Source organism: Panthera leo, chromosome D4, assembly GCF_018350215.1.
Source record: "Panthera leo isolate Ple1 chromosome D4, P.leo_Ple1_pat1.1, whole genome shotgun sequence".
NCBI classification, from domain to species: Eukaryota; Metazoa; Chordata; class Mammalia; order Carnivora; family Felidae; genus Panthera; species Panthera leo.
Window position 1 is genome coordinate 87,913,810 of NC_056691.1, and position 22,064 is coordinate 87,935,873.

Below are 22,064 nucleotides of genomic sequence, written 5' to 3' on the forward strand. Positions count from 1 at the left end.
AAAACGGTCAGGTCTCTGCCCATTTTTTGATCAGATTATTTGTGGGTTTTTGGGTGCTGGGTTGTACACATTCATTATATAGTCTGGGTATTAATGCCTTATCAGATATATCATTTGCAAGTATCTTCTCCTACTCTTTTTGTTTCGTGTGTGTTTCGTGTGTTTCCTTCACTAAACAGAAGCTTTTTATTTTGGTGTAGCCCCATGCTGTTAAAATTTACATACCGCCCAAAACTATCTACAGATTTAACGCAATCCTCATCGAAAGACCAACAATGGTTTTCACAAAACAGAACAAATAATACTAGATCACTTACTTTTAAGGCCAAGTAAAATTTAAACGTAAAAATTTAGAGGCGCCTGGGTGGCTCAGTCAGTTGTGTGTCTGATTTCGACTCAGGTCACGATCTCACGGTTCATGAGTTCGAGCCCCGCGTTGGACCTCTGTGCGGACAACTCAGAACCTGGAGCCTGTCTCAGATTCTGTGTCTTCCTCTCTCTCTGCCCGTCCCCTCTTCATGCTCTCTCTCAAAAACAAAATAAACATTAAAAAAAATCCTTTCTAATAATAAAAATAAAATTGGGGCACCTGGGTGGCTCAGTCGGTTGAGCATCCAACTTCGGCTCAGGTCATGATCTTGCGGTTTGTGAGTTCGAGCCCCACATCGGGCTCTGTGCTGACAGCTCAGAGCCTAGAGCCTGCTTCGGATTCTGTGTCTCCCTCTCTCTGTGCCCCTCCCCTGCTCGTGCTTTGTCTGTCTCTCTCTCAAAAATAAATAAAAACATTAAAAATAATAATAATAATAAAATTAAAACTTAGAGTCATAGTGGGATGCCTGGCTGGCTCAGTTAGTAGAGCATCTGACTCTTGATCTCAGGGCCTTGAGTTCAAGCCCCATATTGGGCACGGCGCCTACTTAAGAAATAAATGAATAAAAATAAACATGTAGCGTCATAGTGAAAAATATATTTTACATGCACACGTATACTAACAAAATCCAAATTTTTTGCCCGAACATTGCCAGGCATTTCCATATATATCTATTTAAGGTTCTTTGTGTTCTTTGTTAAGAAGAAGTCAATCTCTGGGGATACAAGCTGGTGCAGCCACTCTGGAAAATAGCATGGAGTTTCCTCAAAAAACTAAAAAAATAGAACTACCCTACGACCCAGCAATGGCACTACTAGGCATTTATCCACGGGATACAGGTGTGCTGTTTCGAAGGGACACGTGCACCCCCATGTTTATATAGCAGCACTATCGACAATAGCCAAAGGATGGAAAGAGCCCAAATGGCCATCCATGGATGAATGGATAAAGATGTGGTCTATATAGACAATGGAGTATTACTCAGCAATCAACAAGAATGAAGTCTTGCCATTTGCAACTACGTGGATGGAACTGGAGCGTATTAGGCTAAGTGAAATTAGTCCGAGAAAGACAAATATCGTATGACTTCACTCACAGGAGGACTTTAAGAGACAAAACAGATGAACATAAGGGAAGGGAAATAAAAATAATATAAAAACAGGGAGGGGGACAAAACAGAAGAGACTCATAAATATGGAGAACAAATTGAGGGTCACAGGAGGGGTGGTGGGAGGGGGGATGGGCGAAATGGGTCAGGAGCACTAAGGAATCTACTCCTGAAATCACTGTTGCACCATATGCTAACTAATTTGGATGTAAATTTAAAAAAATAAAAAATAAAACAACAACAACAAAAAGAAGTCAATCTCAAACTAAGCTGATACATAGCATAATTCATCAGACGTCTCAGGCAGCAAACATCCAGCTTTTGGGGGAAAATAATGTCACTTCAGGATAACTTAAAAAAATTGAGATAGAGAGGCTCTGGGTGACTCAGTCGGTTAAGCGTTTGAGTCTATCGTCTTTTATCATCTTGGTGAGATGGAGCCCCACATGGGGCTCTGTGCAGAGCGTAGAGCCTGCTTGGGATTCTCTCTCTCTCGCTGCCTCTCCCCTGCTCACTTTCTCTCTCTCTCTCTCTCTCTCAAAATAAGTAAATAATTGTCGACATACAGCATTATTAGTTTCAGACGTACAACATAATGATTCTATATTTGTATATATTGTGAAATGATCACCACAGTCTACCTAACGTACCTAATTACAACTTTTTTTTTCTCGTGATCTGTAAGAATAACTTTAAAAAAAAATTTTTTTAACGTTTTATTCATTTTTGAGACAGAGAGAGACAGAGCATGAACGGGGGAGGGTCAGAGAGAGAGGGAGACACAGAATCGGAAGCAGGCTCCAGGCTCTGAGCGGTCAGCACAGAGCCCAACGCGGGGCTCGAACTCATGGACCGTGAGATCATGACCTGAGCCGAAGTCGGATGCTCAACCGACTGAGCCACCCAGGCGCCCCGTAAGAATAACTTTTAAAAAAAAAATGTGGTAATAAGAGCCAAAGAGAACTATTCCGCTTGGAGAGGGAACATTAAATTTATATCTTAAGTAGACCCACGTATATTGCTAAAAATTAGTATGGTTAGTGTTATGGAGTCCATTCTATATTTTAAAACAAAAACTTTTTTAAGTAATAAACACGCCTGGTCTCCTAAAGTCCAGACTTTCTTTCCAAAGCCAGGATTTCCAGGCATTTTCTCCTCCTATTATTTTATTTCATTGTTAACACGTAAAGAGAATTTTAGGTCAAAGGACAAAGACTTTACCGTGAAAACCAGAAGGCAAGGAGTGAATCGCTCATTTTTCATGAGTCCTGCTTGCAGCAGGGTGATTCTGCAGTTGGCTCCCAAAGAGAGTCGTTTTTTTTTTTTCCTTCCCATCACCATACTACTTTGTATTTACCCATCACGCCTCATCGAACCATCTCAAAGCACTTTACAAACAACCACTTACCTTTCTGCTTTCTCACAAAGAGGAAGAAAGCATCATCATACCATTTTATGGGTGGGGAAACCAAGGAAGGGAAATGTGAGGGCTTGCCCAACACTAATGAGGGTTAGGTTAGGCAATCCGCGAAGGCCGAGTGGAGCTCTGCTATGCTTTCTCTCTCACGTGGGAACGCCCACATCATTTCTCCCAAGAACCTGTTGGGTATTTTAATGCATTTTAGGAACCTGCTCTCAGTTCTGGTTGTGCCCACACAAGTGTAAAGGGAACGGTTCCCTTTAAAGGTGCCACGTTTTTGGGGCGCCCGGGTGGCTCAGTCGGTTAAGCGTTCAACTTTGGCTCAGGTCATGATCTCACGGTTCTTGGGTTCAAGCCCTGCGTCCGGCTCTGTGCTGACAAATCAGAGCCTGGAGCCTGCTTCGGATTCTGTGTCTCCCATCTCTCTCTCTGTTCCTCCCCTGCTCACACTCTGTCCCTTTCTCTCTCCCAAAATTAAATAATAAAACATGTAAAAAAATTTTAATAAATAAAAACGAAAAAAACTAACAAAAAAAAGTCGCCACATTTCCTTTTGCTGTAGATAGGAGGGGAAAGGGTTAGCTTCTTAGTCTCCAAGAACCAAAACTTTGAAGGCCCTGCATGTGACAGCCAGAAACCCCCAAATGGTCAATATCTATAACCTCTTCATTCTTTCTCAATTTGATCAACAAAACTTTTCAACAACCATAACACAAATACTTTTCGATAAGACGTAGTTTTGTTAGACGGGAAATCAGAACTTAATGTTATCTTAAGATTAACACCTTTGGGGTGTGAAGCGTCTGACTTCGGCTCAGATCATGATCTCGCGGTTTGTGAGTTCAAGCCCTGCATCGGGCTCTGTGCTGATGGCTCAGAGCCCGGAGCCCGCTTCCAATTCTGTGTCTCCCTCTCTCTCTGCCCCTCCCCTGATTGCACTCTGTCCCTCTCTCTCTCTCTCTCAAAAATAAACAAACATTTTAAAAAATTACAAAAAAAGTGATACCTTTACAAATTAATTTCTTTATATTAAAAAAGAGAAAAAAATAACTTTGGATTTGAAAGAATGAGGGAACCACTAGACACGCATGAGACACCTGCTGGTCTAAGGTTCATTCATCCCAGTTTCTGCTGGGGCTGCAGCGCTTAACTCCGTGAGTCACCGGTTCTCGGTGCTTCCCAATATGACTAACAGCAAAGGTTTCTGAAAGCAAAACATACATCGATGCTGGGGACATCTGAGCGAGTGGTGGGCAGAAAAGGGATTGCAAGCTACTAATACGGAAAATGCAGTTTTACGACTACATTTGTCTAGTGTCCGAAAAACAAACAAACCAACCCAAACCTGAAGCACAAACTCCAGGGTTCTTAGGTGAGTCTGGTTAAGTCACTTCACCTCTCTGAGGCTCATTTATAAAACGGGGAAAGCTATGAAGCTCACATGGTCCTTCTTAGGTCACGATAGTAGACATCCAAAGCCTCTAATAGGGACCCCTGGGTGGCTCAGTGGGTCAAGCGTCAGACTCTTGATTTTGGCTCAGGTCACGGTTTAGCGGTTTGTGAGATGGAACACTGCTTGGGATTCTCTGTCTCCTTCTCTCTCTCTGCCCCTTCCCTCCTCGCACTCTCTCTTTCGATACAAATACATTAAAAAAAAAAAAAAAAACTTAGAAAAAATAAATCCTCTAATAAAGGTGTCCAGGGCACTTAACCATTGGGTTCTCTTCTGTCTTCAGATTTTAAAAGATGGGCAGAAGAATTTTGGTTCTCTGCCTGGTTCCTGGGAAAAGGGGAGGAGCTGAACAGCGTTACAATACGTGGGGGAGGGGCGCCTGGGTGGCTCGGAGGGTTGAGCATCCAACTTCGGCTCAAGTCATGATCTCGCCATCTGTGAGTTTGAGCCCCGCATCGGGCTCTGTGCGGACAGCCCAGAGCCCGGAGCCTGTTTCAGATTCTGTGTCTCCCTCCCTCTCTGCCTCTCCCCCACTTGCATTCTGTCTCTGTCTCTCTCAAAAATAAAAATAAACATTAAAAAAAATTTTTTTTTGGGGGGGTGCCTGGGTGGCTCAGTCGGTTAAGCGGCCGACTTCGGCTCAGGTCATGATCTCACGGTCCGGGAGTTCGAGCCCCAAGTCGGGCTCTGTGCTGACAGCTCGGAGCCCGGAGCCTGTTTCGGATTCTGTGTCTCCCTCTCTGTGACCCTCCCCTGTTCATGCTCTGTCTCACCCTGTCTCAAAAATAAATAAAAATGTTAAAAAAAAATTTTTTTTAATTAAAAAAAAATTTAAATACGTGGGGGAAAGACCAAGGGTTCTAAACACACCCGGTGGGGCCAAGACGGGAAGAATGCCAACATTATTGATTACCTTCAAGCTGGGTGATGACTACAAAGGGTTCACAATAATACTTCCTGTAAGTAGATCTGAAAATGTCCCTAATAAAAAGTTCCAACAAGAATATTTTTGAAGACATTAACTTAAATTTTTTTATTAATGTTTTTCTTCTTAATGTATTTTTGAGAGAGAGAGACAGAGCGCAAGCGGGGGAGGGGCAGAGAGGGAGACAGAATCGGAAGCAGGCTCCAGGCTCCAAGCCGTCAGCACAGAGCCCGACGCGGGGCTCGAACCCAGGAACCAGGCGATCGTGACCTGAGCCGAAGTCGGATGCTTAACTGACTGAGCCCCCCAGGTGCCCCTATTTTTTATTTTTTATTAAGTAATCTCTACGCCCAACGTGCGGCTCGACTGACGACTCTGAGATCAAGACTCACAGGCTCTTCCAACTGAACCAGCCAGGCAGCCCTTAACTTAAAAAATGTTTGAAGGCTGAGGAAGAGGGCTCTTGTATCCCACAGGTATGGAATTGCACCCCTACTTTCTACTCCGTGAACTTGGGCAAGTTACTTTATCATTCTGAGCTTCAACCTCCTCTCACAAAAGGGGACGATAAGGGTATGGCCATGGCCGGTGCAGAGATGTGCCACTCAGATCCGGCTTCCAGAAAGGATGCACCGCCCAGCTGCAAGGAGTGTAGCAGACAGCCTCCTTTAGGGTCTGCCTTATCTTGTGAGCCAAGGTCACGGTCTTCTTGTGGCAACCAACCACCAACCAAAGACGGACCAAGGTGGCAGCCAAGGTCACATCGTTCTTGGGGCGGCCCTTGCCCAACGAATGTGCAAGGCAGTACAAGGGCCTAGCCATTTCTGTCCAACGTGAAATGGCTTCAATGGATAATCTTCGCCCTGGAGCTCCTCACCGGCCTGGAAGAGACTTTTGTCAGGCTGCATCTTGGTCCAGTGGCCCCTCCTCGCAATCACCCTTCCCTCTTCTCTTCACGGGTGTTACTTCCTAATAAAACTCTCCACTCCTAACTCCTTCTCAACATCTTCTTCCCAGACGCTCGCATGAACGGTACTTACCTCACTGGATTCTTGGAAAGATTAAATGAGGTGATGGATGGAAAATAAATTGTTTTTATTTGTTTTTTTTGAGACAGAGACACAGTGTGAGCAGGGGAGGGGCAGAGGGAGAGGGAGACCCAGAATCCGAAGCAGGCTCCAGGCCCCGAGCCGTCAGCACAGAGCCCGACGCGGGGCTCGAACTCACCAACTGTGAGATCATGCCCTGAGCCGAAGTCGGCTGCCCAACCGCCTGAGCCACCCAGGCGCCCCTGATGGAAAATAATTTGTACAGGACACGGGAGATGATAAGCTCTCAATAAACAGCAATGTTGATGATAACCACTCAACAGCATGTAGGACAATGGGGCACGGTGCACAGGTGAAAATACCACAAGAACTATAGAATTTATACAATTTATAAACTATTTCCACTTATATAAACCATAGAGTAGAGAAGCACAAACAGAAACGGTAGCTGCTAAACTGTATACACTAAAGCCACAGGTGTTAGCCTAAGAGCCAATTGTTAAAAATTTCATTCTCATGACGAGAATGGCACGTTCTACATTTTCAAAAACACGCAGTCGGGGTGCCTGGGTGGCTCAGTCGGTTGAACCTCTGACTTCGGCTCAGGTCACGATCTCGCGGTTCGTGGGTTCGAGCCCCGCGTCGGGCTCTGTGCTGACGGCTCGGAGCCTGGAGCTTGCTTCCGACTCTGGGTCTCCCTCTCTCTCTGCCCCTCCCCTGCTCATGCTCGGTCTCTCTCGGTCTCAAAACTAAATAAAACATTTAATTAATTAATTAATTAATTAATTAAATAAAAACACGCAGTATAACTATTGTGATATTACAGATTAAATGTGAAGAGGTATTATAACTTTTGCAATAAGAAATTGGAAGCTTCACCTCTTTGTCGTTGTTGGGGGTGGGGGGTGGTGGTTTGAATCTATTTCCAGTATGGAACAACTGAAGTTGTTTGAGCTTTCCGTGAATTTAACAGACAACTTACAAACTGGATGAGATTTGCGAGTTGAAAGTTGGTCCAATTGGAAGACCAAGACTAAGGAACATTGTATACGCTCAATTAACTCTCTAATATAATATACATACATGGCCTTTTATGATTTTAACATTTTTTACGATTTATTTATTTATTTAGAAAGAACACAAACTGGGCGAGGGACAGAGGAAGAGAGACAGAGGATCTCAAGCAGGCTCCTCGCTCGGCACAGAACCTGGCGTGGGCTCGATCCCACAACCCTGGGATCACCTCCCGTGCCAAAATCAAGAGTCGGACGCTCAACCGACTGAGCTGGCCAGGTGCCCCTACAGATTTTATGTTTAAGTAATCTCTACACCCAAAGCGGGGCTCGAACTCACCACCCTGAGATCAAGAGTTGCCCGTTCCACCGACTGAGCTGGCCAGGTGCCCCGATTTTAACATTTTTTAACTAGACATATCGCTAGGCTGAAACCAGTACGTGTTACTAAAAAAGGAAACAAATATTTCATTACACTGATTCCAGATTTCACACCCACGTTCTAAAATCTAATTAGATTAATTCCTGGGGCATTCATGGATTCTCGGTAGCTTGCAGTTTTTAAGTGTCAAAATAAAGCCTTGTTTTTAAATGTGGGCGGTGTTGATGAAACAAGTGTGAGTAATGCAGGAAACACAATATTAGCTTTAGCTAGGTAGTGGGTGATACTTGAATAGACCTCCAAAGAGCATTTTCTGTGTCGCCCCGACATACAGCGCGAGTTTAACGTGGTCGCACGGCGAGCACAGGCGTTTACAAAACTCTTTTGCGGTACCTGAAATACAGCGTCACCTACCAAAAATGCAGTTTATACGAAATTTTCAGGATGATGTCTAGTGTGTAGGGAGGACAAGGAGGTGATGAGGGAATTAAGGCTGCCAGACCTCCCGTGTTTTGTTTCATAACCAGAAGAGGCGGGCAAAGCCTGCTTCATTTTATTTTTTTTTTTAATGTTTATTTATTTATTTATTTTTAAAAATTTTTTTAAAGGTTTTATTTATTTTTGAGGCAGAGAGAGACAGAGAGCGTGAGCAGGGGAGGGGCAGAGAGAGAGAGCAAGACACAGAATCCGAAGCGGGCTCCAGGCGCCAAGCCATCAGCACAGAGCCCGACGCGGGGCTCGAACTCACGGACTTGTGAGATCGTGACCTGAGCCGAAGTCGAGCGCTTAACTGACTGAGCCACCCAGGCACCCCTGGGGAAAGCCTATTTTAATGGCAAGGCAGGGATGACAGAATTAAACTCCATTTCGTGTGTCTTCTGAAGCAGTTCTGCTCCACTCACCACCGATCTGAGAGTAATGAATGTCTCCCCTGTTGGTCTTGCTATGTTTTATCCCAAATGGAAATCTCTGAATCATTAAGAATAAAGAGCAGAAGGTCTAGGAGTTGTCGTTAATACGGCCCTGCATTTAGCATTCTGCAGTGAGGAGAGGTACTCATCAATCTCCCAAACCTGGAACTTACTAAGTCAATTACTTCAAGATGAAGAAGGGATCGGTATTGCCTAGTGTACAATTTTAACACTCTGGAAAGTGTTCTTATAATGAACACACATGCATAGCAGGCATAAACAGCATGAACGACAGAGAAGAGAGAAACATTCAAGCCCTACTTTAAAAGTAAAAAAGGTGCCGAGGCCGTGCGTATTTGCGAACGGGGGGGCCTATGGGAAATCTCTGTACTTCCCAATCAATTTTGCTGTGAAACCCAAATGGCTCTAAAAACTGAAGTCTATTAAAAAATAAATAAATCAAAGATGCCTAGAATTATCAGACATGTTTACAACTGCCAGAGGGCAGAAAGGTGGGAAAATTACCCTCCCATTACTAAAAAAAAAAAAAAAAAAAAAAAAAGCCAATGTTAAAACAAAAGGGACAACAAGGATTCGTTCATTTATTCAGCAAGTATTTACTAACTCCTACTGTGAGTCGGGCATTGTTCTCAGTACAGTTGGTAGATCACTCTTTCATGGCTGCCTCTAAAAAACTGCATCCCGGGGCGCCTGGGTGGCTCAGTCGGTTGGGCAGCCGACTTCGGCTCAGGTCATGATCTCACGGTCTGTGAGTTCGAGCCCCGCGTCGGGCTCTGTGCTGATGGCTCAGAGCCTGGAGCCTGCTTCGGATTCTGTGTCTCCCTCTCCCTCCCACTGACCCTCCCCTGCTCACACTCTGTGTGTGTGTGTGTGTGTGTGTGTGTGTGTGTGTGTGTGTGTCTCTCTCAAAAACACATAAACATTAAAAAAAAATTTTTTTTTTAATTACACACAATCAACACAGGGGATTACTATGTTAACCAATAGGTATTATTCAGTCTCGCTGCTTGTTTTCTTGCTTTTGGCATTTGGGCCAGTCTATTTCTTATTAGCACCAAAGTAAAGAAATGATGATGGCAGAGAGGCCGCTGAGAGATAACAAAAGTAGGTTCTGTCACTTAGTCATTTGTTAGCAGCAGAGAGTAGAATCATTATGAGGAAAGCTAAAATTTCCAACGGGTTTATTTATACTTTGCATTAATGAGCGAGCAAATAAAAATCTGAAGTGACACTTCAGTAACTTGTCACTTCCCTCTACTGAGTAACAAAAACAAACAAAAAAAAAACCATTCAAATGTAAGAAATTCTTGCTTGGCCATTTCTCCCATGACCAGTCACAGTGTCAACAAATCAGGGCAATCCATTTAACCCTCTTCACATTACCTTTTGTAACAAAGTCTTGAGTAAACGCATTTTGGTTATTCTTAGAAACATAAATCTCTGTTTAGACTCTGATGTGGCGGATGAGAGTTAAAACCTGCTTCAATGCTTTCACTGAAACAAGTAGATATCCTTCAATGTATATAACAGGAGTTAGATCAGTGTCTTGCACACAGTGGCTGTTCAATAAAAAAAATTAAAAACTGATTTAAAGGGAGGGGCGCCTGGGTGGCTCAGTCTGTTGAGCGTCCGACTCTGGATTTTGGCTCAGGTCATGATCCCAGGGTCGTGGGATCCAGCTCTGTGTCAGGTTCTGATTGATTAAAGGGGAATAGTATGGGGCGGGGGGAGCACCTGACTGGCTCAGTCAGTAGAGCACCCAACTCTTGATCTCAGGGTCCTTAGTTCGAGCCCCATTTCTGGCGTGGAGTCTAACTTAAAAAAAATTTTTTTTAACAACAAAAATAAAAGGGACTAATGTGAAGAGTTGTACAGAAACGATTTAATTATACCCTAACCACTTTAAAGCAGCCATTTACACTTTGTTATGACCTTCTGATACAAAAATAGAAAGCCTCAATTTAAATACAAACGATCCAATGAAGTTATTACAAAGTACGGGTCTGAGTTCATTTTTACAGTGGTATGATAACTTCCTGAACACTGCATGATTTCTCAAGGTTTCCTGGAATATGAAAGTAAAGGAGAGAGAGAAAGGTTTCACTCCACCGAAAAGGAGGACATGTGTGGAGACCAGTCCTCGCGTGTAAAGGACCCATTAGAAACCCGTGGGTTTTAAAGGCCTGTGTGGATCTTGACTAAAGTCTTAAAATGTGTGAGAAACGTGGTGGGTATTTGTGAAGGTCTCTGAAAGCTGCAACCACCTGTTACAAATAACTCATGGCCACCCAAACCATAGCGCCGTTTCACCCCACCTAGAGACGTAATTCTGACAATTTAGGCTTCTGCGCCCCATCGTTATCTTTTTTTTTTTTTTTTTTCCCTTTTGAGACAGAGAGAGACAGAGCGTGAACCGGGGAGGGTCAGAGAGAGGGAGACACAGAATCCAAAGCGGGCTCCAGGCTCCGAGCTGTCAGCACGGAGCCCGACGCAGGGCTCGAACTCACGGACCGTGAGATCATGATCTGAGCCGAAGGCAGACGCTCAACCGACTGAGCCACCCGGGCGCCCCAACCCCGTCGTTATCTTATTACCCGCGTGCCTGAGTCCAAGCCACCATTCAAGGAAAACCCTCAATGCCTGCTCTGTGCCCGACTGCTGGACACTGCCCACCCCTGTACTTCACCCAGTCTCCTACCACTGAAGGACTGGAGGGTTCTTTTTCAGAATCCTTCATTATTCCCAAGTTTTTCTTAAATCTCCTATACTAATAAAATAAAGCAACTGAAAAGAGACATTTTGTTGCCCTTATACTCCTGGGCATTTCACCTTAAAACTCCAATAATTCACTTCTCTTATTAGTGCAAATAACGTGTTGATTTTTTTCCCCTCTATTAAACTCTCGGCCACTCAAGGACAAAGCCCCCCCCCCCCCCCCCACACACACACACACTCGAGTGGAATGGTTTTTAGGGGTAACTCTTCACCGACATATACGTGCACGTATAAAACGGTAACTGATGTGTTCTTCCTTGTCAATCTATCAAGCAAAAAAAAAAAAAAAAGAAAAGAAAAGAAAAGAAAAGAAAAGAAAAGAAAAGAAAAAATTCCAAGTAGTACACATATACTCCCTAACGACCTTTTCCAATTACTTCTATTATAGAAAATTCCCAGCATGTACAGTAGCAAGAGTATCCTGGGTCCTTTGATGCTGATGGCCCAGCTTCAACAGTTACCAGCACACCCCCCCCCCCCACTCGTGCTTCATCAACATCCCTACCCACCACCCCTCCAATTTACTTGGGAAATCAAGGCTCCATATCATACATATTCCAGTTCCTATTTGTTTTCGGCAAAATTGTCTTTCCCACCCCTCTGCCCTCTAAAGAGCAAGGCAGGCGATTGGGGCTAACCGACCATTTTCTTCCCACAGCTACCTCCTCTTTCCAGATCACCTCTTAGGACATTCACTCACACCACTGAAATGGCCACACTGTGTTCAGTCCCTTTAACCCAACCTGTTTCGCCTAAAAATAGATTGCATTTCCCCCTCCTTAATCCCTCTCTCTTGTCTGAACCAGTGCAAAAAGAAATCGTGCCAGGATTTCTATTATCTGGATAAAATTTACTTCTGATGTGTTTCCCCCCACCCCAGATAAGCTTAAAAAGAGCCAAAAGGAGTGGACAAGGAGTGGAAGAGGAAAGAAACACCGCACTTAAAAGGATAGATTTTTGCCTAAGTAGGTATGTTGCAAATACCTAAAACCATCGGTTAACTTTATTTTTAAAATGAGTGTTTGTAAACATCGGCCGAAATTTCGAGCCCGTTTAGACAGAGGATGTTTATCAAATGAATCGCTCTAATTGAAGGGAGCTATTGCCTTCAGGATTTTGCTATCAGTAACGGTAGCTGCTTCTGAGCCGGAGAAATGGTTATGTAAAAACAATTAAAGCCAAAAAAAAAAAAAAAAAAAAATTAAGGGAGGATGCGCTCCGTTTCTATAGCGGCTCCAACCTTGTTTCACTTTGATGCGAGATTTCTTGGCCTCGGCTCAGAGCAACCACCACCCCACACTTTTCTCCTCCACACCCTTTACAAATGGAATTCGGAAAGGAGGCCCTTTGGAGTTCACCATGGGGAAAGGTCTCCTCTTGAGAACATTTCTGGGCGATGATTGAGATTGCATCCACTTCTCCTCCTCCTCCCCCCCCCCCCCCCCCGCCCCCCCCCCCCCCCACCGTACTGCCCATCCCCTGCCCGGCCACTTCCCCAGGAATCCAGAGAGAGGCGGAGAAACCAGCTCCATCCCACCGGCCACAGCCTCTGCTCCCCGGGGAGGGCCTGCGCGCTGCCTCGGCGTCCCCAGTTCGCCCCGCTCCGGGGACGCCGTTTCCAGACACCTCGCCGCCTGTTTACCCATCGGCAGCCCCCGCTGGAGGATCTCGGAGGGCGCCCCTCGCCGCCAACCTTCCCCATGTTAAACTGTTTCCTCTGAGCAGTCAAAGAACGGTTTCCCCCGCGAATGCCTCTTCCTGAAGACATCTCCCCCCAACTACTTTCCCCTCCAGGCCAAACGCCGCAGTCCCCGCGGCAAACCCAGGATCTGAGCTGCTCCTTGAGAACTACGAGCGCGCCCCGCGCCGCCACAGGTCAGAAGTCCTCGCCCCGAGAGGGAAGACGCACCACGTCTCGCCCGTGTACCCCAAAACCCAAGACCTGGGACCCGGCCGGGCCGAGGCCGCCCCGCCCCCGAGAGGAGCGCCAGATCGGCCCGCACTTCCACTGGGAGAACAGCCCTAGGGACCCGCGGCTGGGGCGCCCGAACGCATCACGCAGCCCCGAAAATCCGACGGCCTCCACGCCCCCTCGAAGCCGGTCGGTCGCGCATCGGTTACTCGACGCGAGGGATTAAGGCTGCTTTTTCCACACACCACTCTGAGCTCGGGGCGCGGGGGACAGGGAGGCCGGCCCGCGCCCCTCGACCAGACCGCCGCGGGGACCTGGATCCGCACCCCGTTCCCAAGCACCCGGGCGAGGCGTTGGGGAGGAGGCACAGGTCCGTGCTCCCTTCCCGGGCCGCTGGGGGGACCCAGATCCGCACCCCTTCTCAGGCCGCTGGAGAGTAGGGGGACCCAGATTCGCACCCCCTGCTCAGGCCGCCGGGGAGACCCAGATCCGCTCCCCCTCCTCAGGCCGCTAGGGAGTAGGGGGGACCCAGATCTGCACCTCCTGCTCAGGCGGCCTGGGGTCTCAGATCCGCGCCCCCTCCTCAGGCTGCTGGAGGGGGTGGGGGGAGGTACCCGCACCCCCAGCTCAGGCCGCCGGGGAGACCCGGATCCGTGCCCCCTTCTCAGGCGGCCGAGGACCCACACCAGCTCCCCTCGCCCGGGAAGGGCGAATCTGGCTCGCACCTCCCGCTCGGGCCAAGGCCGACGAGGGGCACCGAGCCCCGCGTCTGCTCCCGAGGCCGCGGGGACCCGGACCAGCGCGCCATCGCCTTCACCAAGGCAGCTCGGCCCGCGCCCCCTGCCCAGGCGCGCCAGGCACCTCCCCACCCCCCCCCACCCCCCCACAGCCCGGCGGGCCCGGTCCCTCACTCACCCAGAGCTCGATGCCCCAGCTCATGGTGCAGGCAGGGGGCGGGAAGGGGCGCGCCGCGCGGCGGGCGCGGCTCTCCGGTCCCCCTCCCCGGCGATCCCTTCGCCCCTTGAGGTCCCCGCGATCGAGGAAAGCCCGGTGCGCGCGCGGCCGCCGCCTCCTCTGGCTCGCCGCTCCTCGCCTTGGGTCTCCTCGGCAGCTCCTCCTCCCCGAAGCTCCTCAGCAAAATGGCCCGAGGAAGCAGCCGCCGCCGCCGCCGCCGCCGCCGCAGCGCCCGCCCGCCCAGCACCCGGAGACCCAGAGGAGGGGGAAGCGAGGGAGGGGCTGCGGGCTGGGGGCGGGGCTACGCCGGGGGAGGGGCCGGCCTGACAGCTCGCGCACGCGCGCGCCCCGCCCCCGCCCCCGGCCCACCTTCCCGCCGGGCGCCCTCCGCCGGGCCTCCGCGGCGCCGGGGTCCAGAAGGACGCACAGGGTGGCGGGAGGGCCGGCGGGATCCGGAACCCGGAGAACTCGCCCTGCCGATTTCTTTTATTTCTTATTAGCCACCACGTTCTGTGCTCTTGGAACGACCTCTCGCCTTTGAACGTAGCCGGACTCTCTTATTAGCGGTGCTCTACCGAGGCCTGGGGCTGCCCCACCGCGCCGAGCGCCAATTTGGACGTAAGGACAATACTTTTCCCTGGCGGCCATTCGCGCCGACCAGAGTTCGCTCGGGTTGCCCTTTTCCCACCGCCCGGCAGCCGCGGAGGCCCGAAGGGCCCCGCGGCCTTGCACGGTGGCAGTGGGGCCTGGTACGGCGATGTCTGCGCCGGATACAGATAGGGAAGTCGAGGCCAAGAGCGACCAAGCAGCTCTGAGGGGCTGGGGAAGGAATCCAGGGGCAGGCAACCAGTGATTTCTAATCTCTGAAACCAGTGGTTCCCAACTTGTTGGGCCAAGAAACGCTCACACGTGAAATAACGTCGCGGCTGAGTGGGTTATAATAGCAAAGGCGTTGGGTCCACGGATCACGCGTCAATCCGGCTTCCTGCACACACTAGCTGGGTGGCCTCAAGACAATGACTCCGCCTCCCACATGGAGGTTATAAGGATCCATCTCACCCAGTGCTGGAGAGGAACAGGAGATGAGCACCTGTTACCCACCCGCCCAACGTTGGTAAACTGAGAGCTGATTTTTCTTTTAAGATTTTAAGTAATCTCTACACCCAAGGCGGGGCTGGAACTCACAACCCCAGGATAAACAATCTCAAGCTCCAGAGACTGAGCCAGCCAGGTGCCCCCAGAGTTGATTTTTAAGTAGATGCTCCCCTTTTCTTTGTGTTCCAAAGGTCTACCCAGATATTTCCAACAAGCTGTGTTGAATTGTGGAGTTCCGACTCTTTCCTCTGAATCACTACGTCCTCTCCTCCCCAAGTTTTCATTTCGCGCGTATCTAACGTTCCTGACTTTTCTGAGTAACTGAGAACTAAAATGGGCCCCATTTTAGAAATATTGCACAATAATGCATCTCTCCAATACCTACCACCCCACCACCAGCCTCAACAAGTTTATCATTCTCCTCCATGGAAGGGTGGAGATGAAAAACCCTTGCAGAGAAACCTACGAGTCTACTTCCTTTGTTGGACAGAGTTACAATAAATTGAAACTGTCTAAGCTGTTGGGTTGTTTTGTTTTGTATTGTTTTGTCTTTTTGTTTTTCAGTTACCAGCTCCCCCTACTCATTCGTTTTTAGCGCGTGTATTTAAACATTTTTCTCTCACAGTTAGCAGGTCTGGGAACTCTTTACTCCAGAGCCTGCTAGATATGCAACAATCAGGGTGGCCAGTCTCTTACTCCCAAGGCAGATTAAGAGCCCGAGTGAATTGGAAGGCTTAGAATTTCAAACAATGCTGCAAAATTTAGTTTGCTATCTGGAAATGGTAAAGGAAATACAGGTTAGCTAACGAGACCTTGCTCAGCAATCAACTCAATTTCCCTTCCTGCCAAGGCTTGACTCTTTTTCCAGTCAAATACAATGATCTAATCTTGACTGAGTTCTTGGAGACTTCTCAAAAACACACTGACCATTTGTGAAAATATGCTAATCAGGAGAAAAAACAACGTGCTGCTCTAGAAGGGAAAGAAGAGGAAGGGACAGAAGAAGAAAAAAAGACCACATGACAATGAAACCTTTTTAAAGTAAGCAGGAAATAGTTATAGGAACCCATTAGAAGCCACAGTAGCAGAACTCTATGGAACCAGGTTAATTAGACCACACTGCAAAATATCTTTAAGTTCATTAAGTTTGGGTGGTACCTGGAAAAGTTTTGAAAATGTCAGAATCTTCAAGAAATAAAAATAAAGGAAAAAGGCACTACTGATCTCAAAGCAAGGGAAACCAACGGTTCAGGATTAAGAGAAGCCAGCGGGGGGGAGGGGGGGGGGGATAATTACAGCACAGTATTCTCCAGGCAGAACAAAATCCACTTCAGTTTCTCTTATAGTAAGAGAATAATTCTAAGACACAGAATTCTCACTATTGACACATTAGGGTGACCTGAGCTACTTAGGCATCAATTTTCACAGGACGTATTCTAAGCTCTATGTAAATGCTTGAATTACATAGAAGGTCAATGTGGGTTCAGCATACCTCTTTCACAGCTCAGTCACATTTGAAGAACGCGGATTTACAAAGTTACGATCTTGGTGGGTAACTGAATTTCCACCAGATACTCTGTTCCTGTGGACATGATTAGAGACCCTGCACAGCCCAACAATTCCACCAGGGCTTTTTTGACAATTCTGATGCTTCTAGCAAATAATACACATCTCTCTCAGGGCCTTTGATGTATAGAGATCTCTTTTACCTAGTTTACAGGAGATAGGTTTTGTAACTGCTAAGTTGGGATTTTAGTGTTCCATGACTTATCAGATAGATGTGTTATGTGTGTGACCTTCCCAAGTCAACTTAAACTGGGTTTCAGTTTCCTCATTGGTAAAACAGGAACCGCACAGGTTGTTACGAGGCTGAATGAGGGGGCTGGCATGCACACAGGCTTTGGGGTCAGCCAGACTGGGATCGCCCTGCACAGACGGCTGCAGAGCTGTGGTCGAATTATTTTCCTTCTCTAAGCCTCAGTTTCCCACTCTAGAAAACGGACATAATGCTACTGACTTCAAAGTCACGAAGATCTGTAGTAGCACTTTGAAGATTAAGTGCCCCTGAGATTGGGGCGCCTGCGTGGCTCAGTCGGTTGAGCATCCGACTTTGGCTCAGGTCACCATCTCTCACGGTTTGTGGGTTCGAGCCCTGCGTCAGGCTCTGGGCTCACGGCTTGGAGCCTGCTTCGGATTCTGTGTCCCCCTCCTTCTCTGCCCCTCCCCCGCTCATGCTCTGTCTCTGTCTCTCCAAAGTGAATAAAGATTTTTAAAAAATTAAAAAAAAAAGAATACGTGTAAAATGCTTAGCACACTATGGGCATGAGTTATCAGTCCCTTCCTTTCCTCTTGTTTTCTGGAGGATTTTTACTTATCGCATCAAGGAAAGCAATGCTCTAAACACTTCTGATGCAGCAAAGCAGCCTGCCTGAACTACAACTAATTGGTTGTCTATTGCTGAAATACTATTCATAATGAACTTCTTGGTATTTTTTTTTTCTTTAAAATAGCTTCCATCAGTTTCCAGCTTAAAATTCTCCATTTGTTTAGCATCCAAACTTCTAAGGACCCAAGAAAGCAGTCAAGTGGAAAAAGCTGGACTGGGATAAAAGTCGCAACTCTCTGGCGAGTAGAATCTTAAAACTGCGACCGATTTTTCACCTGATTGTGGAATTTCCCCCGAAGGTCTATGAAAATGTGCACGAAATCAGGAAAAACCAGCTGTCCTATGACCAAGCAAGTTACACACTGTGCCGCCAAGCTGAGAAGTGAATTTGATGTTTTTCTCCAAACCACGGGATTTAAGATGCGTCAGGGCCTCATTTTTCCGAGATCACTCTTCTGTAGGAACACCTGATGAACTTCCCCATGCCCCAAGAAACGAAGCTTCAAGCCAAAGAACAAGAGTGATGTTTGACTTCTGAATGTATTTATAGAGGTCTGGGGTCTTAAATAACAACTCTTTTGATAAGAAAAACATATGGCAATTATACCTTATTGCAGCCGGAGAACATTAACCCGCTAATTTCTATAAGATTTCTGGAAATTTCTGGAAACTTCTAAATGGATACCAAAGATGATTAATAGTACTAGGTTCAAAATACAAATTCAGCTACTAGTGGCAAACTTTGGTGGATCCTGAAAAGTTAGAGGAAGTGGAAAAACAAAACAGACTCGACTGAGAGAGCAAGGTTAAAAGCCAGCTTTGGGAGATCAGTCTTTGCACCTCCTCCAGGCCTTTTCAGGCGATACCTTAAAGTTCAACGTCCCTTTGAAAATGTTGCCAGGGAGAAGCAGGCATAACTTGTTCTATTGCTCAACATGTCTGTTTCCAGTTACAGCATCATGATTATGCAAATAATCTTTTCTTGAAACTCTGAAATTATGTGCCCGAATAGGATTGTCAAGAGAGTTTTCACCTTATTTGAAAAATAATTATCTTAAAAAAAAAAAGAAGAAAACCACGTCACTTTTAAGTCTTTGTAATTAGCCTTCCCTTTCATAATTCTCTCAATTTTAAACTAATGACTGGCACCATATAGTTCTCAAATACGTGAAGGAAGATACTACTTATAAACTTCTGGACAGATACCATTGGTATGTGACCCGGCGAAGGTCACAGAATAATTCCCAAGGGGAGAGAAGCAAAGAGTAAGAATCCAACTTTAAGCCCTTGTAAAGTTGTTCCCCAGAAACTTAAAAAAAAAAAAAAAAAAAAAAAAAAAAGCTTTCTATTTTATAAACTATTTAAATGTTTCATGACTATTATATCACTTAATGAAATTAAGACTCTTCCTTATGCTCAGTCTCCCTCTCTCTCTCTCTCTCCTTCAAAAATAAATAAACACGTTTTAAAAAGTGTAAAAACCAGAAATACTCTAAAGCATTGCAGACTGCCTTTAAAAATGAAAGTGCAATTAAAAATCACCTTTTCCTTGAACGGCTTGTTTCGTATTGACATGAGAATCAGTTAACTGTTTTTGAAGTCTCCTCTTGATACCGAAAAAGAAAGTATCATTTATTTTATATTCTTACTATGTTCTTTCATATTGCTGGTTTGTAAAATACGTTCTGAACATTTTTCTAGCATTTGATAACACACCAGTTACTTATATTCTGGGCTTTTAACTTTTTGAAATATTAAAACGGTGATAATTAGAAAACCATGTAGGGTTCAGTGCCAGAAGCACAGACTGGGCTTTGTGGTTGGGCCCTGAATGAGAGTTTGAGAGTTCCATCTGGGTTATTTGTGAATGAGGAGCGGCCTTTGAATAAAGTAATTTCACCCAGTCGCATCTTTTAAAACAGGAATCAAAACATACATCTTTTATAAGGTTTTGGTGGCGTTAAGTGAGATAACGCATATGTAAAGTACTGAGCAAAATTTTGGCAAATTTAATCACTCGATAAATGAATTTAACTATTATTATCTCCCTGTGTGGATTTGCAAAATAATAGTTTCTTGTGCCCCGTTTATCTGTAAAATGGGGTAGTGAGAGCCGATAAAAGTTCTGTGCAAAGATGTAAGATTACATATTTGTAATAGATGGCCAAAGATCAGAGGTTGGGGAAAGATGTGCCTCACCAGCTGGTAAACAGTGCCTCTCTCTTCCGGGCTCCACCTCAGTGGCCTACTTTCGTCCTTACAGTGTGACAGAATTTGTACGGACGGAGTGCTCATTCAAGGGAGGAATTCATTGATTCATGATGTTACCAAAATTGCACACAGCTAAAAAAAAATCTAGGACCTTCCCTTTCTCCCATCCCCCTCAGGCTTCCTTCTCCTATTCTGTATTTGACCGATGTTTTTAAAAAAAATTTAATGTTTATTTATTTTTGAAGGAGAGAGAGGCAGAGAGTGAGCGGGGGAGGAGCAGAGAGAGAGAGAGAGAGAGAGAGAGAGAGAGGGAGACACAGAATCCCAAGCAGGCTCCAGGCTCCCAGCTGTCAGCACAGAGCCAGATGTGGGACTGGAACTCACAAACCGTGAGATCATGACCCCAGCGGAAGTCAGACGCTTAACTCACTGAGCCACCCAGGAGCCCCACCCCCATTTTTTTTTTTTTTAAACCTGAGTGCAGCCCATTCAACTAGATCATGTTAATTTCAGTTCCTCGTTCCAGGTAAAACTTTAAAAATCGGACTGTGCCATACAATACACTAGTATACTAGTTTTTTACTTTTTCCTCTTCAATGATTTCACACGAAGAGCACGCATTACTTGCGTGCCAAGCTACAAACGAATCTAAAAACTAAATAAACTTGTCTAGTTTATTGGCAATTTTCATGATCATGTTCCTTTACAACTTTTATTTCAATTTTTTAATGTTTATTTATTTTTTGCACAGACAGAGAAAGACAGACAGAGTGCGACTGGGGGAGGGGCAGAGAGAGGGAGACGCAGAATCCGAAGCGGGCTCCAGGCTGCGGGCTGTCAGCACAGAGCCCCACCCCGGGCTGGAACCCACCAACCCGGAGACCATGACCTGAGCTGAAGTCAGATGCTTAACCGACTGAGCCACCCAGGCGCCCCGTGTCTCTAGCTTCTTGATAAAAGGTGGTGAGAGAGGGAACCCACTACTGAATTCGCTATTGAAGATCTCCCTACAAATCCCAGATTGGAAGCAAAGAAAGTCTCCACGCAGAACTCAGGGACAAACGTTGACCCTCAGGCTCTAGCCGTCGGATGAAATAATGTGGGGCCATACAACACAGTACTTGGAAGTTTCCGTGTGATTCTCAGCTCAACCTGGAACAAACGACTTGATTTCTCAGAGCCTCGGTTTGCTTACCTGTAAAGTGGGGATAACGGTCCTGCCTACCTCCTACCTCGCCAGACTGCTCCAAGGGTTCAACGCAGTAATGCAACACAAAAGGCCTAAGCACCTGATAAGGGCTCAATAAATCGTCTTACTGCAAACATTTCGTCTGACACTTTAGTGTGAGGTGCCTCCACAAAACCAAGGGCCCTACGACAAGCCCCGAACTTGGTATTTTCCACCGAGTCCCCGCCGCTCCCGAAAGCAGGCCGATCGTCGGCGGGGCACGGTGCTGTGGCCACAGCGTAAGACTCCCCGCCCGCAGACAACCCGGATCCCCCTGCGGCCGCGGTCCTGCAGGCCCCAGGTGGCTTTCAAAACTCCGCGGGGCGGAGGTGAGGCCCCTGGGTGGGTGGGGGGGGGGGGGAGGGGTTCCTGCCCGGGGCTTTTGCCATGGCAACCGCCACAGACTCCTCCACGGGGGGAGGGGGAAACTCCACCTCTTCCGGCTAAACAGAGAGTCTGCGTCCGAGAGGCCAACTGAATCGCCCCAAGGTGGCCGCTCTCGGCCCCTCGGCGACCTCCCGGGCCGCACGCTCCAGGCAAAGGCCCACAAGCCCCCGGCGGCCGGCCTCCGAGCCCCGCTTCCAGGCCCTTCCGGGGGCCGCCGCCCTTTGCCCCCGGAAGTGGGCGGGAGAGGAAGCGGCTGGTGATGCTGGAACAAACATGGCCGCCCCGGCGCCCGTCGGCCCCTCGGGCTCCTGCCGTCCTCCGCTGGCCGCCGGCCTCCGGCTGCTGCCGCTGCTGGGGCTGCTGCAGCTGCTGGCTCAGCCCGGCCTGGGCCGCGTCCACCACCTGGCGCTCAAGGTAAGGCCGGCCAGGGCCGCGCGGGGGGCGGAGGCCGAGGCCGAGGCCGC

The 22,064-nt window shown here is 47.3% G+C and overlaps 2 protein-coding genes and 1 long non-coding RNA gene across 10 annotated transcripts in view; 2 read left to right on the forward strand and 1 right to left on the reverse strand.

Moving 5' to 3' along the window:
• Positions 1–14,384, reverse strand: part of FNBP1 (formin binding protein 1) — a 140,913-nt gene extending 126,529 nt beyond the window's left edge. For all 7 annotated transcript variants that reach the window (XM_042912361.1, XM_042912365.1, XM_042912364.1 and 4 more), the window contains exon 1: positions 14,255–14,384. In XM_042912361.1, coding sequence (XP_042768295.1) covers positions 14,255–14,278 — 24 coding nt within the window. In that variant the 5' untranslated portion in view covers positions 14,279–14,384. The remainder of the gene's footprint in view (positions 1–14,254) is intronic.
• Positions 14,385–14,671: 287 nt separating this feature from the next.
• LOC122205097 lies at positions 14,672–15,908 on the forward strand. The gene is made up of 2 exons (XR_006195899.1): positions 14,672–15,407; positions 15,580–15,908. It is a non-coding gene; the product is annotated as an uncharacterized LOC122205097 (long non-coding RNA).
• Positions 15,909–21,333: 5,425 nt separating this feature from the next.
• GPR107 (G protein-coupled receptor 107) overlaps positions 21,334–22,064 on the forward strand; it is a 64,740-nt gene continuing 64,009 nt past the window's right edge. Inside the window, exon 1 of one of the 2 annotated variants that reach the window (XM_042914275.1) lies at positions 21,334–21,542. Coding sequence is in view for 1 of the 2 variants with exons in the window: in XM_042914273.1 (XP_042770207.1) it covers positions 21,874–22,014 (141 nt within the window). In the remaining variant the exon portion in view is untranslated. Of the gene's footprint in view, positions 21,543–21,671; positions 22,015–22,064 lie in introns of those variants that run through there. The other variant, XM_042914273.1, reaches the window with a different exon arrangement.